Source organism: Scyliorhinus canicula, chromosome 9, assembly GCF_902713615.1.
Source record: "Scyliorhinus canicula chromosome 9, sScyCan1.1, whole genome shotgun sequence".
NCBI classification, from domain to species: Eukaryota; Metazoa; Chordata; class Chondrichthyes; order Carcharhiniformes; family Scyliorhinidae; genus Scyliorhinus; species Scyliorhinus canicula.
The window spans coordinates 118,658,306-118,679,448 of NC_052154.1; the positions used below are offsets into that span (position 1 = coordinate 118,658,306).

A 21,143-nucleotide genomic window follows, 5' to 3' on the forward strand; every position below is an offset into this window, starting at 1 on the left:
TGTGACGAAAGGGAACATGTTTACTGGCGAGTTTTTTTTTAAAGTCTCATCTGGTTAAGCTCCAAAATCCACCAGAAAGGGAAAATAAATAAAAATGGATATTTGCAGGGCAAATTGCCATTATGGTGAAACCACACCCTCACCAACATTTGTTGGTCGCTAATTATAAAAAAGCTGAAGCATGCTCAACAACCTTGTGTCTCAGCCCCTTAAAATTATATTGACTTGGGCAGCACGGTGGCACAGTGGTTAGCATTGCTGCCTACGGCGCTGAGGACCCAGGTTCGAATCTCGGCCCTGGGTCACTGTCCGTGTGGAGTTTACACACTCTCCCCGTGTCTGCGTGGGTTTCACCCCCACAACCCAAAGATGTGCAGGATAGGTGGATTGGCAAATCCAAATTGCCCCTTAATTGGACAAAATAATTGGGTACTCTGAATTTATTTTTTTTTAAATGTTTTAAAAATAAAAAAATTATATTGATTTAATCTATTCCCAGAATACAATGAATTTCAAAATGTTCTCTGGTTCAAAGGATTTTTCTTTTCTACCTTATAATCAATAAAATAAATAGGTGAGAAATAATGAGCTGAATTTTCCCTGTCCCCTCAAGGCGGGCTTGATGATACAGGTCCTGGAAAATAGCGGGGAATTGTGTGACATGGCACTCCCACACATTCCAACCATTGGAATATTTCCTGCCGTGGCCTTGGAAACGATAGCTGCCCTTATCACAGCGGCAGGCAACCTATTTGCATATTGATTTAGAGCATTCACTGTTTCTTTGCTGGCGGTGGAGCCGGCCCCGCTCCATAAGCTGAGGCCAACAGCCTATTGGAGATGGCCTCCCTGTCGTAACCGTGTGGCCGCTGGGTTCAGTGTGTACCGAAAGAGGGTGCTGCATACAGAAACCGCAGCCCAACAGTGCATCTGGAACAGTTCCCCCCCACCATCCGAGGGCCCTACCGGTGTGGCCACAGATTTATGAATTTAATTTTGCCCCTCTGAGGGTGCCTACATTTTGGGTCCCCTCAAGGTTGCCAACCTGTCTCAGCCGTGCCCACTTCTCTTGGTGAGGCTGCCAAGGCTCTCGAACTGACTTGTCTCTGATTTGGCACCGGCAGCATCGGACGTTCTCTCACCATCTTTAACAGGATGGCAAGCACAGAGACCACCTTCAAGAATATTGCCACATGGGCCTTGCTGCCACCAAGGATGGGCTTGGGACCACTATCTGCTCCCGACACAGCGCTCCCGAAGTCAGCGGTCAAATCCGGCCTAGTGTTTTGAGATGCAATTGGATGGAAAAGGGCTGCATGATTTAACACCTGAAAGAGAGAGGCCAATCAATTAGGCCCCTTAACACCAGGGCTCGGCACGGATCCTTATCTTAACATCCATCTGGGATACCCCATTACAGCATCTTCCGGGCCAAGATCCTGCAATAAAAGTCACGAACAGTAAACTCTCCAGAACATCTTTACCGCAAAACATGTGCGTTTGTACAAATAAAAATGTCCTATTTACCTTTGCACATTCCCTTAGTGCTTGTTTTGTGAGTGTCTTTGCCTATACTTGAGTTACCAGTTGGCTTCAGCATGACTGATGGAAGGCTCCTGGCTTTCAGCAGGGAGACTGTAGATGTCTCGGCAGTTGCAACAGCAATTTGGGCTGGTAGGTTGACAGGCAACAACAAGATGCACTGGAAATCACGGCACCCAGGTCCCAGGTTCGATCCCGGCTCTGGGTCACTGTCCGTGTGGAGTTTGCACATTCTCCCCATGTTGCGTGGGTTTCGTCCCCACAACCCAAAAGATGTGCAGGGTAGGTGGATTGGCCATGCTAAATTGCCCCTTAATCGGAAAAAATTAATTGGGCATTCTAAATTTATTGAAAAAAAAGATGGACTGGCAATGGTGAGAGCATGTAAGGGCAGCACAGTGTTCAACACTGCTGCCTCAGAATGCCAGGGACCTGGATTTGATTCCAACCTTGGGTGACTGTGGAGTTTGCACGCTCTTCCCATGTTTGAGTGGATTTCTTCCGGGTGCTCCAGTTTCCTCCCACAGTCCAAAGATGTGCAGGTTAGGTGGATTGGCCATGCTAAATTGCCACTTGGTGTCCAAAGATGTACAGATCATGAGAGATTGTGGGGATAGGTCCACACTCCTGGGGTTCACTTCCCTGGCTACTTAGTCCCATTCCCTTCTGAAGTTGTTTCTGTGTAGATTCTGACGAAATCCCTCCTCCCATTGCCCTCCATGACTAAAGTCTCCAAATTTATATCTGTGAACATAAGAGCCCTCTCTGAACCCATTAGCCACTTTTCTAATTGCAGTACTGACTTTCAGCAGCAATCTCCATGATTGCAGTTCAGCTTCCCTTTAAGAGGGCAGACTGCCTTTAAGAGCTGAAGGCATGCTAACTAAAATGTTGTTAGACCCCCTGTTGAGCGTGCAGTCAGTAGCATAGGTCACCTTTAGCTGCTCATTCAAATCATTCAACTGAGGAGGCAGCGTGAATGCAAATCACATATCCCATATCTGAAAACAGGTACAAGTGAATTTATGGGCCAGCTCTTTTATATTGTTTTATTGCTCTGTCGCTGACAAATAGTTATTCTGTACCCCCCCCCTACTTTGGGCTTTACAGATTTCCCGGAAGAATCAGAAGGAGTAGACACCGAATCCATACTCGGCAAGAGTCAGGTAGCATGGAGCAAGAGCAACATTAAAGAACCTGAAAATAGCAGTCTCACCCAGGACCAGGCGGCTGCAAAGAGGAGGCTTCTGCCATCAGTAGTGGACAAGAGGAATTACCTTGACAGCAACCCATTCAGCCGCAAGAGAAAGCCCATGTCCGAGGAGAACCACATTGTGAAATCGCAACAAAAAGCCTTAGATCCAATTCCTCAGGAAGGTAATGTGCCCTCATCAGCTGCTACCTACAACAGTCAGGAAATGGACCTCTTTCGCAAGCTAAACAATAGGCAAAGCAGGTCCCTTACCTGGACCAAGTTCACCCCAGAAGAGTTGAATAAAAAGCCGGCGAACCAGACAGCTCTGTCCAAGCCCGGTACAGGTAGCTTGTTCAACTTGCAGCCACAAATTCCTATTCCACTCATTCCCAGCAAAACCAAACAGTTTTTAAGTAACTCTGCGCATGCAGGGATACACAAAAAAAGCCTCAGTGAGCCCAGGAAGCTGCAGAACAAAATCTATGTGACAAGACCCCAGGAAAAGAAGAAAAAGACACGGCACGCAGAGAAGGCCAAGGATTTGTTCCCTGGAGTGTACCTCCATAGCAGTGTAAAGAATGCTGAACTGCAAGACCTGAGCCCCAAAAATGGAGAGAGGAACATGGCTTCTATTACAAAGGGGAAAAAGACAACACTGTACCTCACAAATAAAATGTTTTGGTTAAGTAGCAACACCTCAAAGGAGGGAGAAGCGCAAGAGATCAACAATGATGCTTTTCGTAGGTCAACAACTCAGAAGGTGAGTAGGAACTGGAAGCCACTGCACAGAAATTTGGAGCAGCATAAAGGTGACAAAAACAGACACAGCATTGTTGTGACACCTCGCAATCACCACATGAAGGAGGACGTTTTGGGTAAGGAAGAAGCCATGCTTCGCAAAGAAGAACAGGAGCTGAAATCAACAGGCATTGCTGCTGGAAATGATGCTGAAGAGATGCCGTACTGGAAGACTGATGACCTGAGTGAATCCCAGCAAACGTACACAGACCAGTTTGAGGTTACCGATGACGGACTGTCCGATTACAGTTATGAGGATACTGAGATGCAGAGAGGTTGGATAGAGGAGTCAATAAACTGGCAACGGACATTCAGCGTCAGTTCCATGGACTTTGAGCTCCTGCGGTCGGACTGGAATGATCTCAGGTGTAATGTCTCAGGCAATCTGCAGCTAAGCGAGAATGAGGTGGTGGATGTCCTAGCGCAGTACATGGAGAAGCTGAATGAGAAAAATGGAGGGTGAGTATTTTCAGACTATATTCTTATGTAATAATTTTGTTTCAGAAAGTAAGGGCTGGACTTTCCAGCTCCACCCACCACCGAGACCGCCTGGGCCCGCCGGAAAAAGATTGACTTTTGGTGACCCCTCCGAATCTCCCGTGAGGAGTCTCACCATGATGGGCCTGGAAACCTTTTCTTTCTCCCAGCATTGATCCATTTTCAGATTGTCAAATAATAACGTGGAACTAACCTGGTGTTTCTGCTAAAAATGAACCTTAATTCTGGTAATTTTCCTGTGTTTCTCTGGCCTCCAGGCACAATAATGTAAATGATCTCACTGTTGAGGCAAATCGTGTACACATGGATTGATGCTCTAGGAATGGTGAATAAGTGTCAGTTTATATTATTTCCAGCCTCCGAGAGATGAAAGGGCAGATTTATTCCAAATCCTGTTGGGTTGCATGGGTGATGTGCAGAAGTGGAAAGGTTCCACCTGTTCTACCGGCACTGCTGTATGATGAGTGAGCCTGAGCTTTCTGCCCAGGAATCCTACAATTCCAGCAGTTATAGCCCTTTTCCCAGCTCTTTTCCACCAACCTCCAACACCTCGGAATGTATCATCTAATCACTAGCTGGGTCATTGAACACTCGTAAAACATATGCTGCCGGTATAATGATGTTAGTGAAGGGTAGAGAGGTGAAAGACAATGACGAACTCCATCCCATGGGGTAAGTTCCTTCTGGCATTCTTCTCCTCTGCTGCCACGTCTCTGATGTGGTGGTGTCGTAGTTAATGGCAGCTTCTCAGGAGAAGACCAGAGGAAATGCACTCTTACATGTTTGTGCTAGTTGTAATTATCAGCCTTGGGGTGACAGGTCAGCTGGCCACAAACAAGCATAGCAATCTGACTCCTGGCCAGGAAGCCTTTTATTTGCAGTAACCCATTTGAAACAAAAAAAGAAATACACGTGTTTACCTGAAACAAGGTGCTGTGGACTACGATGTTTAAATGGCAGATGGACGCCAGCCAACAGTTTAGCCGGAAAGTGCTGATGATATTATTAGATCACTTCCTTTAAGCATCAGCAGAGATGCAAATATTAGCTTGAGACAGTGTCAATGTGAACTGTGTATGTTTGTCCAGCTATCTCACACTAAATGGTGCAATGTTTTCAAACTGCCTCTGCTCAACCTCCCTCTGATGATGCCTTCAGCAATTGTTGCTGAAACAAAAACAAAGAAAATTTAATAATTTGAAAGGACAAATTGAGAGGAGATTTAATTCTCCAATCTTTTCTTTGGGTAAGTGAGTGTACGATGCACAGAGGCTCATGAGGGCCAATTTCGATATATAGCACATAACAGATTCTGGATAGGGTGTCTCGTTCGTTTGCCCAACGATGTTGGTGGGATGATCAATCAATGTTTTGTGGTTAAACCTCATTTGAATGCAACTGCTTGCCAACTGGGGTGGATGGCTATTCCTGAAATGCAGATAACACTTCAAGACAACCCTGAAAGGGGAGATGGACTATTTGAAGACAGTCAATGGGGAGCACTGGAGGTCCTGTGGTCCAGTTGGTAGCACTCTTGCCTCTGAGCCAGGAGGCTCTGTGTTCATCTTCCCACTCCAAGATTTGGGTATGGTCACAAAAGACAGGTTCACGACAAGACCTATTAGGCTACAAATCTTTCTGGTGCTCCATGCTAGTCTCCAAAGTTAGCTCATTTGGCTAGATGACTGCTGTGTGTGGTTCAGAGTAACATCAACAGTGCAGGTTCAATTCCCATTTCAGCTGAGATAGATATGAAACTTTACCCATTGTCTTCCCCGTGCTTGATGCAGGGTGGTTGTTATTACAAGGCCTACAGGGTTGGAGCAATCAGTCTCCCCACAAATACAAGCTCCCCCGATAAGACTGTGGAGAGCCCTTAGTTAAGATCTGTATAAAGTCGGCCAAGTATGGATCTGATGTATATTGTTCATATAATTAGTATGCATAAACAAAATTTATTTTTACTAACTCGGTTTAGCTCATTTGTGGCCTACAAAAGTGGTTCCTAATAGAGAGAGATGCCTACAGATCCACGTGGATTGTGGCTAATTACCCACCTACTTTACATGATGATGTTGGTCATAGATTTACTGACTCACATCCGTGAGCGAAGACAGCCAGACATCTCTACTGTGTCTGGCTATCTTCGCCAGACACCTCTACTGTTGATACTGATAAATATAGAGCGAGGCTTGGGGACTTCACACACCTTCCAGGATCGGAGACAGCCACACCTGCAAGGGACACCTCTACTGGGGCAATTGATAAATACAGAGCCAAGCTCGGGGCCTTCACACACCTTCTGGGAGAGGAGACAGCCGGAGCTACAAGGGACACTTCTACTGGGACAGCTGATAAATGCAGAGCGAGGCTCGGGGCCTTCACACACCTTCCAGGAGCTGAGACAACCGGACCTGCGAGGGATACCTCTACTGGGCAGGACGTGTACTGATGTCCAAGGGGGAGAATTTACTAGAATGGTTGGGGAGGCTTAAACTAAAATGGCAGGGGGGTGGTAACCTACGCAATCAGTCAGAGGAGGGCGAATCAAGGACAAAAACAAAAGACAGAAAGGGGAATAAGAAAAGCAAGAGGCAGAGGAGGCAAGGGCCTTGATCAAACAAGGCCACAATGAAATATAATTGGAATGGGACAAGGAATATTAAAAAGACAAGCATTAGGGCCTTGTGCCTTAATGCATTGAGCGTTTGCAATAAAGTGGATGAATTAATGGCACAAATAGATGTAAAGAGATATGGTATAGTCAAGACTATGGCGATATTGCTGCAGGGTGGCCAGGGATGGGAACTGAACATCCTGGGGTATTCAGTATTGAGGAAGGACAGACAAAAAGGAACAGGTGGTGGGGTTGCATTGGATTGGATTTGTTTATTGTCACTTGTACCGAGGTACAGTGGAAATTATTTTTCTGTGAGCAGCTAAAACAGATCATTAAGTACATGAAAATAAAATAAAAAGAAAATACATAATAGGGCAGCACAAGGTACACAATGTAAATACATAGACACCAGCATCGGGTGAAGCATACAGAAGTGTAGTATTAATCAGGTCACTCCGTAAGAGGGTCGTTTAGGAGTCTGGTAACAGCGGGGAAGAAGCTGTTTTTGAATCATTTTGAATTATTGCTGGTAAAAGAGGAAATTAATGTAATAGTGAGGAAGGATGTTAGCTCAGATGATATAGAATATGGATGGGTAGAGCTGAGAAACACCAAGGGGCAAAATATGTTAGTGGAGATTGTATATAGACCCTCAAACTGTAGTGGTGGTATTGGGAATTACATTAAACAGAAAATTAGAGACTTGTGCAATCAAGGAATCTGTAATTATGGGTGACTTTAATCTGCATATAGATTGAGCAAATCAAATTAGTAACAATACTGTAGACGGAAGAATTTCTGCAGTGTGTACAGGATAGTTTTCTGGACCAATACGTTGAGGAACCAACGAGAGAACAGGCCATCCTGGGCTGGATATTGTGTAATGAGAAATAAATAATTGACAGTTTCGTTATATGAGGCCCTTGGGGATGAGCGACCATAATGTGAGAGTATTCTTCATCAAGATGGAGAGTGACGTAGTTGATTCTGAGACGAGAGTCCTTAATCTAAATAAAGGAACCTACAATGGTGTGAAGTGCGTATTGGCTATACTGAATTAGGAAACGATACTTAAAGGGATGATGGTGGAGTGACACTGGAAGACATTCAAAGAGCGCATGGGTGAACTGCAGCACTTGTTCATTCCTGTCTGGCACAAAAATAAAATGGGAAAGGTGATCAAACAATGGCTTGCAAGGGAAATTAGAGATAATTGAATTAACTAAATTAAAAGGGTGTTTTTCCAAATGGCAGGCAGTGACTAGTGGGGTATCACATGGATCAGTGCTGGATCCCCAGCTTATTACAATATATATAAAAGATTTAGATGAGGTAATTGATTCCAATCAATCCAGTCGAAATGGTAGTTAACAAGAACTGTAGTTTTAATCAGCTAGAATGTGCCCATCAGTAGCTCCTCCTACACTGAGAGGCTGTCCCGGATCGATGGGTTATATACCTTCTCAGAGGGGCGGAGCCAACAACAACATCAACACAACAACAAAAAAAGTGAGTAAATACATTAATATATACAACAGCCATACGTGGATCACCACATTCACCCCCTGTTAAAAAAAAAGTCCGGTGGGGGTGAAGTGGACTCACAGGTTCAGTCTCACAGCGGGGTGTATTGTCCACTGTGAACATCGCAGTGTATGCGCTGGCGTCGCGACCTTCGACTCCGGGAGCTCGTCGTCCTCACAACAGGGTCCCGGACAGGGTGATAGTGCAGGGGCGATGCTAATGGACCCCGGATGAGTTGATGGGGTAGATGGGGAGGAAGAAGGAAGCGGTGAGGTGATGGTGGGCGCGGGGGTACCCACGGGGGCCATGTCCCTGAGGGAGACTGTGCCCTGCCGCCCGTCGCGGTGTGTCACGTATGCGTACTGAGGGTTCGCATGGAGGACGTGAACCCTCTCGACCAAGGGATCGGCCTTATGGCTCCTCAAGTGCTTCCGGAGGAGTACCGGCCCAGGAGTCGTGAACCAGGCAGGAAGCGAGATCCTGGAGATCAACGTCCTGGGAAAGACAAATAGATGGTCGTGAGGAGTCTTGTTGGTGGCAGTATACAACAGTGACCGGATGGAGTGGAGCACATCAGGGAGGACCTCCTGCCAGCGGGCAACTGGGAGACTTCTAGACCGTAGGGCCAGAAGGACGGCCTTCCAGACCATAGCATTCTCCCTCTCCACCTGCCCTTTTCCCCGGGGGTTGTAGCTGATAGTCCTGCTCGAGGCAATGCCCTTACTGAGCAGGTACTGATGCAGCTCATCGCTCATAAATGAGGATCCCTGATCGCTTTGAATATAAGTGGGGAAACCGAACAGGGTGAAGATGCTGCGTAGGGTCCTTGATCACTGTGGCAGAAGCCATGTCAGGGCATGGGATGGTGAAAGGAAAAAGTGAGTGTGGTAGGCTATATTAGGGGTATTGCGGTACCTAGGTGGGATGTACCTTATCCTGTAGTGTGTGTAGTAGAACCTGCCTACTGGTTCCGCCCAGCAGGCGGAGCATAAGAGTCTGTGTTTCACCCACAGCAGTCATTCTGTACCGGAGCAGTTGGGGTAACTACTTGTTCATTAAAGCCTTCAATTGGACTACAATCTCGCTTCAGTAGTGATTGATCGTGCATCAGTGAGTACTCATCAACAAAGTTGAGAAAGTACACGTAACAATCAGTGGAGGGGAGTGGTCCTTTGAAATCCATACTGAGGCGATCAAAAGGGTGGGAAGCCTTCACCAGGTGGGCCTTGTCTGGCCGATAGAAGTGCGACTTGCACTCCGCACAGACTTGGCAGTCCCTGGTCATGGCCTTGATCTCCTCTGTGGAATAGGGCAGGTTGCGGGCCTTGACATAGTGGAGAAGCCGGGTGACCCCCGGGTGACAGAGGTCGTTGTGGATAGCCCGTAACCATTCAGCCTGCGCGTTGGCGCAGGTGCCACGGGACAGGGCATCTGGGGGCTCATTGAGATTCCCAGGATGATACAAGATGTCGTAGTTATAGGTGGAGAGCTCGATTCTCCACCACAAAATCTTGATGTTCTTCATTTTGCCCCGCTGTGTGTTGTTGAACATGAAGGCAACCGACCGTTGGTCTTTGAGGAGAGTGAATCTCCTGCCAGCCAGGTAATCCCTCCAGTGCCGCACAGCTTCCACAACAGCCATACGTGGCTCACCACAGTGCTATATCTCTACAATCACAAAGCTGGGTTGGAGTGTGAGTTGTGAGGAGGAGGTGGAGATGCTTCAGTGTGATCTAGACAAGTTGAGTGAGTGGGCAATTGTATGGCAGATGCAGTATAATGTGGATAAATGTGAGGCTGACCATTTTGGCAGCAAAAATAGGAAGGCAGATTATTATCTGAATGGCTATAGATTGAGAGAGAGGAATGTGCAGCGAGTCTTGGGTATCCTTGTACACCAGTCACTGAAAGCAAGCATGCAGGTGCAGCTGGCAGTGAAGAAGGCAAAAATAGTATGTTGGCCTTCAAAGTGGGAGGATGTGAGTACAGTAGCAGGAATGTCTTGCTGCAATTATACAGGGCCTTGGTGATAGCATAATTGGAATATTGTGTGCAGTTTTGGTCTCCTTTTCTGAGGAAGCATGTTCTCACTATAGTGGGAATGAAGCAAAAGTTTACCAGACTGATTCCTGGGATGGTGACGTATGAGGAGAGACTGTGCCAGTTAGGATTATATTCACTAGAGTTTAAAGACTGAGAGGGGATCTCATAAAAACCTATATAATTCTAACAGGACTGGACAGTGTAGATGCAGGAAGGATGTTCCCAATGGCAGGGGAGTCCATGACAGGGACAGCACGGTAGCACAAGTGGATAGCACTGTGGCTTCACAGCACCAGGGTCCCAGGTTCGAATCCCCGCTGGGTCACTGTCTGTGCGGAGTCTGCGCGTTCTCCCCGTGTCTGCGTGGGTTTCCTCCGGGTGCTCCGGTTTCCTCCCACAGTCCAAAGACATGCAGGTTAGGTGGATTCGCCATGATAAATTGTCCATAGTGACCAAAAAGGTTAGGAGGGGTTATTGGGTTACTGGGATGGGTTGGAAGTGGGGGCTTGGGTGGGTCGATGCAGACTTGATGGGCCGAATGGCCTCCTTCTGCACTGTATATTCTATGACTATTGTCTGAGGATGCGGGGTATATGATTTATGACTGAGATGAGGAGACATTTCTTCACCCACAGGGTTGTGAGTCTGAGGAATTCGCTATCACAGAATGCAGTTGAGCTCAAAACATTGTATGCATTCAAGAAGGAGTTAGATATAGCTTTTGGGGCTAAATGAAGCAATGGATAGGGGGGGGAAAGCAGGAGCAGGATACTGAGTTGGATAATCAGCCATGATCATAATGAATGGCGGAGCAGGCTCAAAGGGCCGAATGGTCTCCTCCTGCTACTATTTTCTCTGTGTCTATATGTACGTAACTCATTGAAGGCGGTGAGACAGGTTGAGAGAGTTGTTAATAAGGCATTTGGTATCCTGGGCTTTATTAATAGGGAGAGAACAAGAGCGAGGAAGTTAAGCTGAACTTGTATTGTCACCAGTTTGGCGATAGCTTGAATAGTGCGCCAATTCAGGCACCACACTTTAGGTGGGATGCAAAGGCATTGGAGAGAGTGCAGAAAAGATTCACGAGAATGGGTCCAGGGATGCGGAACTTCAGTCATGATTGGAGAAGTTAGAACTGTTTCCCTTGATGAAGAGACGGCTGAGTGGAGATATGATAGAGGTATTGAAAATCATGAGGGGTCTGGACAGAGCAGATAGAGAGTAGTACTTGAAAGGATTGCAAACGATAGGGCACAGGTTTAAAATAATTGATAGAGGATTCAAAAGCGATCGGAGAAAAAGCTTTTTCACGCAACGAGTGCTTCAGGCATGGAATGCGCTGCCCGAGAATGTGGTGGATGTTAAATTCCTTGCCTTTTCCTCCAATATAGCCAGATATGTAGTGTTGACAAAGAATATAAAAATAAGATGTTTGAATCAAAACAAATTTATTTTACACTACTAACTTTGATTTGATTCGCACACTTTACTGAGTAACAGATAGTAAACTAATAATACTGAACCTGTAGTACATTAATCAATATTCTATCCAACTAATAAATTACACTATGACTTGACCTCGTGCTATATCGCTACAATCAGTTCTCACTCTGTTTTTCTAAGCTTTTCATCAGGTTCTTTTGCTAATTGTGTTTTTACACTTAATTGCTCTGTTTAATAACCTTTGCTCTAGAGTCGCCAGGTATCTTTCTGATACCACCACGAGGTTCAAAGCCAAGTGCTGATCAATAACTCAATACACCAGTTAGTAAGTTTCAAATCAAAACACATTTATTATACACACAGTCAATCACTACTCATGCATAAAACTCTACTTACTAGAATATCACTATAACTATAGGCCTGTACTTAGCTTTCAAATGGCCCACCAGGTCAGAGGAACAATGGCCTTTGTCCGGTTCTGAGTCTGTGGGTTTAAAGCTGGTGTGGACTAGTAGCTAGGAGCGCCTATCTCGTAGCGTGCATTGACTGGAGACTTACTTGGTTGGTGCAGCTGCTAGGCAGGTCTCTCCTTGTTGAGAGTCACGGTCAAGAGTTCTTTGAGAGCTGCCAAGAAGGTTGAATTGAACTTGGGGACTCTGTTTTATAGTCCCCAGGGTTTCGCGCCCTTTTGGGCAGACCCCCGGACCTGGTCCCAATCGTTTGGATCGATTTCTCCAATACTGGAGCTGTTCCCTGATCGCTGGGCGGTTCCTATGTGTCCGTTGGCCTTCCTTTGTCCTGGCTCCCGCTGGCGCCGGGGAGTCAGCCCATCGGGGGTGGAGCATTGTAGGAGAGCCAGCTGATGACGCTACAACACTGCGCAAACAGATGACGCCATTTTGGAGGGGGCGATGTATGGCTGACCGGTGTGAAACCGGCGGCGGCCCCAATTTCAGCGTTGGAGTTGATTCTCCGCCCGATCAGCAATTACGATATCGACATTGAGCAACGGAGAATCCCGCCCCATGCCATAAAGTCACCTTCTGCACGGCAACAATTTTGTAATTAACTACATCATTTTTATTGCAGCAGTAACAATCCTTCATTTTTGACAGTTGTAATGCCTCTCCTCCAAGCGTAATGGGATGCTTCACAACATCTCCATCTGCTTGCATTCGCAAACTAAACACCTGCTAATGCCCCCAACGTTCCCATTTTTCCCCACACCCACTGCTTGGGCAGGCTTCTCTGTTTGCTGATGCCGAAATCGTGAAACGCAATAGGGCGGAGATTAGATTCCAACGCCAAAATCGCAGCGGGCACCCATTTGACGCCAAATCGCAATTCTCCATCGCCTCAACAGCGGCGTCAATGCGGTCCGGAACGCACATACAGTAAACCCTGTTTGCATATCATTAGCGGGCCCAACCCGGTAATCTCCGGGGCCTCCGCGATTCTCCACCTCTGATGGGCCGAGTTCCCGACGGCGAGGTTCACTTGTGCTTTTAAAAATTGTGAAAACGGCGTTGTGGCTGATGAGGAAGTAGGGTACAGAGAGGTACGACTGTGGGCTGCCTGGCCGTGCTGGCTGGGGTGAGAGGGGCGCTGCCAGGGCCAGGGAGGTGATGGGGGAACAGGCCCAGTGGCTGGGTTGAACTGGGACTGGGGGCATGTCCTGTCACTGACCGCCATTACCATGGCCTGCAAGGCAGACATATTGCTGCACACCCCACTGACCATCCACCTCGGCCACTGGTTCTGCAGAGTGGTCCCGACAAAATGGGTGCCCCATTGGCAGGTGTCTTCTGGGGCATCTGGGCCTGGAAGGGCCTGGCTGCTGCTCTGGCATCCCAGGTGGTGCCACCCTGTTCTGCCCGCTGCTCACCAGATGCGCCAGGGGCAGGATGGGGGAGTCCAAAGTGCTGCGGTGTTCAGGTACCTCCTCTGCGGAAGTCACTGGCACGGGCCCAATCACCTCCTTCTCCCTCGGGATGCCGATGGCCCCTGGGTGACTCCATGGGTCTGGGGTGCGAGCAGAGCTAACCCCTGAGGCGCGCATCTGGTCTCACCATGCTCACGGTCATGGAGCACAGAGCGGACCATCTCTGTCTCGGAGTGCGTCACATCACCCATTGACTGAGCCACCACCTTCTGGGTTTGTGTCACATCAGCCAGTGACTGCACCATCTCCCTCTGGCACTGGGCCACCTCCCTCTGTATCTGTGCCACGTTGGCCAGCGCCTGGGCAATGCCGCCGACATTCCCAGCCATGGCCAGCTGTGACTGGGCCATGCTCAGGGGCACCACTGTGGTTCTGGCACATGATTGCTTGTGAGGCGGCAACCCTGTCCTAGGCCTCGGCCAGCACCTGCACAGGTCCCAGGCCTTCGACATACTGATCCCTAGCCAAAACCGCAGCCTCAATGCCCTCACGTAAGGTGTTGGCCTGGGTGGCACGCTTTATCGGCACCACCTCCTGGTCCTGTACATAGTTGGATCCCTCCAACTGCACCTGCAGGTACTGGATGCTCGCCGACAACCCCTAGTGTAGTCCCTGGCTCTGCGACTGCATCTCCACAATTGATGGAACTGTCCGTTCCAGAAGCCCAAAATCTGTCCGGACGGCAGCTCATCCCTGGGGTTGACCTGCCCTCCGACCGTCGGCCCCCTCGGGTGTTCCTACCTCCACCTGCTGTACCGAATCAGCTGTGTGGTGCGCACCAGAGAGCGTGCCAGGAGCCTCTTCACTAAAGTGCCCAACCGAGGTGAGTGTCTCTGGGATGGTGGGAGGGTGTTGGAGACAGCTGTGATGGGAGGTCAGTTTGATCCTCAGACTCAAGATCCGGAGTGTTCTGCGTCTCGGGTGGATGACTGGTATCCAAGCTACTCTCCTCGTCGGTGCTCCGCTCACGGAGTGGCTTCGGCGATGGCACTGGCTGGGACCGGGGACCAACAGATGGGCCAACCCCATCTCCAGCAGGTCTTGCAAGACACAAGACAAGACGCAGGATTAGATCGCTGGCCAGGAGGGCGATTGGGGGTGTGGGTATGGTGGGGGTTAGGGTGGTGGGGGTGAGGGTGGAGTGGGAGTGAGGGTGGTGGGTGGGTAGTGTTGGGGGGAGACAGAAAACAACAGTGCGACAGTCCAGTGGCCTCAGTGGCCAGGGCACGCAGCCATGGCGGCCAGGATGGGGGTTCTGCCGCCCTCTGGGTTGTGGGGCTGTAGGGTTGCGGGTGTGTGGGAGCGGGGTTGGTACCAGGGGCACAGTGCTGTCTATTCACCCTGGTCACCCTGAGGTGGTCGTGCAGTTTTTTTCAGCACTGCTGGTCAATCTGGACGGTATTGTCCATGGCGCTTAACGTCTCTGCCACCTGCACCCAGGGATGGCGACAGCTGGCAGCCTCCTTTCCAGGCTCGGGTACAAGGTCATCCACCTCTCCTCCACTTCACTGTGTCCAGTAGGGCCTCCAGCTCGGTATCTGTGAAGCGTGGGGCCGCATGTCTTGCTGTCATCTTGTTGGCTACGATGGTGTGTGAGGAGTGAAATGTATGCGGCTGCAGCTTGTCAACCTCCTGAGTGTCAATCACGTAACCAAAAAATCTGGTACCATTTCTGATTGGAATTGATTGTGTTCCACGTGACACACAGGTTGCTAGCCACTTAACGCTAGCTGAATTAGTCCAGGTGCGGCGCCGGTTTTACTGTCGTGGAATTCTACGAATTCTGAGCCGACGTCAACACAGTCTCAGAATCTGAGAATCCCCCCCTTTCCCTCATCATATGCATCATATGCATCATAAACATCTTTAAAGCCCTTCAGCAGAGCACTCCAATCACCCATTTCCACTATTCTGGCTGATGTAGCTGGAACCAAAGAGAGGCGAAAGTACACGAACACAAGGAAATCCTGCCAAACTACAAACTCTGATATCAACAGATAAATCGCCAATGAAAATCATTGGCAGAGAGAGGGCACATACATTGTATTGGCAAGGCTAAAGGTCACACACAGCAGGGTGTTTGGGCTTCTTTGATTCCTTTTATCCTTCTACTTAACTATTTCACTCGCACACAGTCACTCTCACTGCCCCAAGCTATCTTCCTCACCCTAATTGGCATCACTGTAACTATTCACTATTAGACTTTTTGGGCGCGATTCTCCTCACTCACGACGGGTCGGAGAATAGCGGGCGGCGCAAATTTTTACGGCGACGCTGGTCCGACGCCCTCCTGCTATTCTCCGAACCCCGCACAAACTCCGAGTCGCCATTCCCGCCAAACGCCTCCATTACGCCCCCAACACGACCAGAATCGCTACAAATTGCCCCCCCCCGCTCCGGGATCTCCCGACGTCTCCGGGATCTCCCAGTCATCGGTGCACAGGTGCATCCGGGATGTGACCGACGCCCTCTATGCCATCGCCGACCGCTACATCACCTTTCCCGAGGACCAAGCAAGTCAAGACTCACGAGCTCGTGGATTTGCCAGCGTGGCCGGGATACCGATGGTGCAGGGGGCAATCGATTGTGTTCACGTCCCCATGAGCCCACCTGCAGGGGACAGGGACGTGTTCACAAACAGAAGGGGGACATACTCCATGAATATCCAGGTGGTATGCGACCCCCACATGAGGATCATGAACGTCTGTGCAAGGTTCCCAGGGAGTGTGCATGACTCCTACATACTGCCGCAGTCGTTCATCCCTGCGATGTTTGAGGGACGTCCCCCCCCCCGGCTGAGGGGCTGGTTGCTAGGCGACAGGGGTTATCCGCTGAGGTCTTGGCTGATGACGCCTATACGGAGGCCTCAGACCAATGCGGAAACACGATACAACGAGGCCCATGCAGCAACCAGGGGTGTGGTGGAGCGCTGCCTTGGCCTCCTGAAGATGAGATTCAGGTGCCTGGACCGCTCCGGAGGGGCCCTGCAGTACCAGCCCGACAGGGTCGCTCGCATTGTTGTGGTCTGCTGTGCGCTGCACAACATCGCGATGCAGAGGGGAGATGACCTGCTGCAGGAGGCGGAGGGAGAAGCCAGTGGCAGTGGTGCCAGCACAGAGGAGGAGGAGGAGGAGGAGGAGAGGGAGGAGGAGGAGGAGGCTGGCGGAGTGGCAAGCGCAGCACGCAGACACGACCCAGGTGCTGGTGATGTCCAGGAGATGGCACGACAGACCCGGTGAGGACGGCGGGCACGCGACGCCTTGGTGGCAGCACGGTTCTCGCGTCGCATGTGACGTCCCTGCTGAACACCAAACCACCACCTGCATCGCTAGTCGTGCAGAGGGTCAACGCACAACTGCCACCACCACAACCCCCCCCCCCCCCCCAACCCCCTCTCAGTGTACACTGCTCCACTTAGACATCACCCTTACCACTGGGTCCAGATGGTATGGTGCAACATTGATGGCTGTGTCAGCGGGTGTGATCAGTGCCATGTGGAATGATGACAGCCCGCTCTGCGAACAGCTGTGAGCTCAGAATCGTTAGAGAGAGCCTGACCCATGGCAATAGCTGAACAATCCACCTTGGTGGCCGCTGAGATCGTCACGGACACTCTATCACGTGCCCGCGTGGGCTAGCTGTGGGAGGGGGTGGGGGGAGGGGCAGGGACTGCACACCCGGCACCGAAGTTTCACCACCCGTCAACCCCAGCGACACTCGGTCACCATCACGATTCCTGTGGTTGTGGAACAATCACACGGTATTACAAATAAGGTGGAACAGTGCGTTTAATGTTAACAATTATTTACAGGTGCCCTAGCCCCTACAACTAAATTGTGCCCTTCACCCGTGCCAACTTACTCAGTGCCTATCTTAGTTGCCTTACGGGCCCTAACACTATGTCTACGTGAGTCCCCAGATGATACAGCAGGAGTGGAGGAGGATTGCTGCGAATCGCCCCCCTCGACTCGTTTCTCCTTGGCCAAGCGTTTCCTGGGGCGACCCGGCCTTGATTGGCCAGGCTGCTCTGCGGGCGCCTCGGGTGACATTGTGCCACCCTGCTCTGCCTGCTGCCCACCCGATGCACCAGGGATGGGATGGGGGGAGGCCGAGAATTCCGGGACGTCCCGTGATGGACTTAATGGGACGGGCCCCAAAACCTCCTCCTCCCTCGGGGAGCCCGGTGGCCCCCGGGCCTCACTTTGGGTCAGAGGTGCGAGCGGGGAGGTGCCCCGTCGCACCACCAACACCTGGCGCTGCCAGTCCTGGAGGCCTGCAGCGGTATCCACCAGGATCCGAAGGTTTGCAGACACGGAGTCCAGGGAGTTAGACATTCCCGCCAGGGACTGTGCAACCTCAACCTGTGTGTGCACGACGCGATCCAGCACATGTGTCAGGCGGTTGATGCTCTCGGTGACTGCTGCGATTGGGCAATGACCTGGTGAGACTGGGCCAAGGCCTGCAGGGCGCCGGCAATGTCGTTTTGCCTCTGGCACATTGCTGCCTGTGAGAGGGCAACCCTGTCCAGGGCCGAGGATGACGCGTGCACATTAACCCCAGCGCCTTGCATAACCTGACCCATTGCCTCCACCGCGGATGCCACCCGTGCGGTGTCGAATTGGGTCTCTGCCAAGAGCGGCACCACTCCATGCTCGTGGACGCGGTTCGACTCCTCTAACAGCGTCTGCAGAGTCTGGAAGACAGCCCTCATCCCGTCATTGTCTCCCTGGGTTTCTTGAGGCATCGGCTGTGCGGGTGGGTTGAGAAACTCCAGGAACTCCGAAAACGTCTGGGAGCCAGCTGCATGCTGGGCCTGGCCTGGCCTCCGCCAGTCCGGGCCCTCGGCTGCTCCGACCTCCACCTGCTGTACCTGCTCAGCTGTGATGTGCGAACCAGACAGTGACCCAGGAGACTCATCACTAAATAGGCCCGCCGGGGTGAGTGTCTCTGGGATGATGGATGTTGTGGGAGATAGCAGTGCCGCAAGCCCGATGTTGTCGCAATTTAGCCCCTCCTCAATGGTGTCGGGCCGCTCAGAGTCCGGAGGGTTATCGCTGGCCATTTCCGTGGCTTGTGGTCTCGCCACCCTCTGGGCGTCCTGATCCGCAGATTGGGTTGGGGAGGATGGGACTCCCCGCTGATCGGGCACCCTCTGTCGTGCGGCCCCGGTGAGGTGGGGGCAGATGCCTGTGTCCGTCTGCAGCCAGACGGCCCTGATCGTTCGGCATCACGTCCTAGGGAAGAGAATGAGACGGGTTATTTAGATTTGCTCGGCAGGCCGCTGGACGGTCCCAGTGGGCAGCGTGTGAAGGGACAGAGGATGGGGGAGGTATCCCAGTGGGCAGGGTGTGTGAAGGGACAGAGGATGGGGGAGGGGTGGGTGTTTGTCAAGGAGGGTTGTCTCACTTGTTGCAGCTCCGCCAACCTCGCATAGCGCGACATCCCGGGTGGCAGACCCCCCAACAAGGTCCAGTGCCCTCTGCTCAAATGTGGTGAGGGGGTGCAGGTTGGGCGAACCCCCTCCAGTCTGGTGCCGCTCACGGGTGTTGTGAGCGGACTTGGCCTGTTGGGGGAGGGTACATAGGTAGATCATTACAATACGGCAGGTATCAGCAGTCCGTTCAGATACTGGCACAGTTTGGGGGTCAAGTTGTCATAAGACGATTGCATCTCTCCATGGGGCCAGAGCGCTGGGTCTGTGACAACTTTGTGAACCACCCTCAAATAACTCTGCCCCAATCCCCCTCCACCCCCCCCCCCCCCCCCCCCCCGTGCCAGGGGGGGAGGTGGGTGATTAAGTAAAGGGGGGGAGGGATGGTTGTGACCAGGGGGCACCTTCTTGGCACTTACCCTGGCAGCCCTGGTGAGGTCGTGAAGCTTTTTTCGGCACTGCTCTGCAGAGCGAGGGTTCTGCCCCACAGCACTGACGGCAGCAGCCACCTCACGCCAGGCCTGGCGTACCTCGCTGGCAGGTTGGCGATGCCCTCTCCGCGGGAGGATGATGCCCCTCCTCTGCTCGACAGCATAGAGCAGCGTCTCAACATCTGCCTCCACAAAACGAGGTGCAGCTCTCCTGGGCTCCGACATCATGGCCTACAGATTCTGTGCTCGCCCGCGCCTTTTTACGGCGTCGGGCGGCGTCACGTGGGCGTGATCGTGTCGTCGCCGCGTTCCGTCGTCATCGCGCACGTGATTGACGCGGCCGCGTTCCTAGCCCATTTCCTGGACGTGAATACGTCGGGAAATGGACCCTTCCCGACCGTCGTAAAACACGCCCGTTTTTTACGACAATTTCGCGATTTTTCGCGGGTGCGGAGAATCGCACCCTTTATTTCTCCAGTTTCTGTGTGGGTTTGCAAGTAAAGACTTACTGCTTGCTGCTCACAAACTGAGACAATCTTTAATTGTCAGCCATTAGTGAAGCTGCTCTGATCTTAGAAATGTCTTCCAGGTGGGATCTTGATCTTAAAATGACACTATTATTAAATTATTCCATTAACATCGCCTCTCTACAATTTTCAAAACATTGTTCAATCTTCATAGACTAATACTATTTATGAAATATAATTTCCTTTTCTCAGGAATATTCCACAAATATCTGATTCTGTTTATTTCCTATATGTTTAAACCTTTGCCTGTACACCTCTGTCACTGACTCATGCACTGAGAACAGCAGCCTTCACTATATCATAATCATCAGACTGTATGACTCAAGGAGATAAGTACATTTCGAATGCTTTCTCCAAAAATACGCTTTGCAAGTAAAATGTCCAACTTTATTTTGACCCCGGCAATGTTGCAGCAATTTTCTCAAATAACATGGGATACGTTTCAACTCCTTTCCGTACAGAATCTTGTCACTAAGTGAATATTTCCAAATAGCTCCTTGAAATTCAATGTTTTCCTGTCCTTCACTCTTTCCTCATTTGCAATTGAATTCTGGCTAACTCGACCTGAATGATTTTCTTCCTCAAGGTTCAGGGGCTGGTTTAGCTCACTTGGCTAAATCGCTGGCTTTTAAAGCAGGCCAGCAGCACGGTTCAATTCCCGTACCAGCCTCCCCGGACAGGCGCCGGAATGTGGCGACTAGGGGCTTTTCACAGTAACTTCATTGAAGCCTACTCGTGACAATAAGCGATTTTCATTTTCATTTCATTTCAGATGTTCAGCCAATACTTCAAAAATCTCTTCTTTTCTAGACCCTACTTTTAACACTATTAACTCCCTTGCCACTGCCTTCAGATTAACCTTTGTTAACTGTTGCCATGCTTTCACAGAGGCTTTGAGCTTGTTTCAACAAATTGGAAACAAAGTCCCACATTGAGTGCATTTAGCCACGTGTTTCCCGGCGCTCACAGTGCTGAGAAACACTTGGCTGTACAACAAGGGGCCTCAGCTGGGAATGTGCAGCCAGGGCCGCACAAAGCTCCGTTTTGTACACTGGGGAGCTCGCTGGAACTCCCCAGTATAGCGAGAGATCGAGACACCATTTAAAAATAGCGTCCCGATCTCCGAGGCCCCTGAAATAACCCCCGCCA

At 50.5% G+C, this 21,143-nt stretch overlaps 1 protein-coding gene across 2 annotated transcripts in view; it reads left to right on the top strand.

The window, feature by feature from the left end:
* The window catches only part of LOC119971632 (N-acetyl-beta-glucosaminyl-glycoprotein 4-beta-N-acetylgalactosaminyltransferase 1-like), a 1,002,314-nt gene that overhangs the window by 923,619 nt on the left and 57,552 nt on the right, over positions 1–21,143 (top strand). For both annotated transcript variants that reach the window (XM_038807455.1, XM_038807457.1), the window contains one exon: positions 2,653–3,994. In XM_038807455.1, coding sequence (XP_038663383.1) covers positions 2,653–3,994 — 1,342 coding nt within the window. The remainder of the gene's footprint in view (positions 1–2,652; positions 3,995–21,143) is intronic.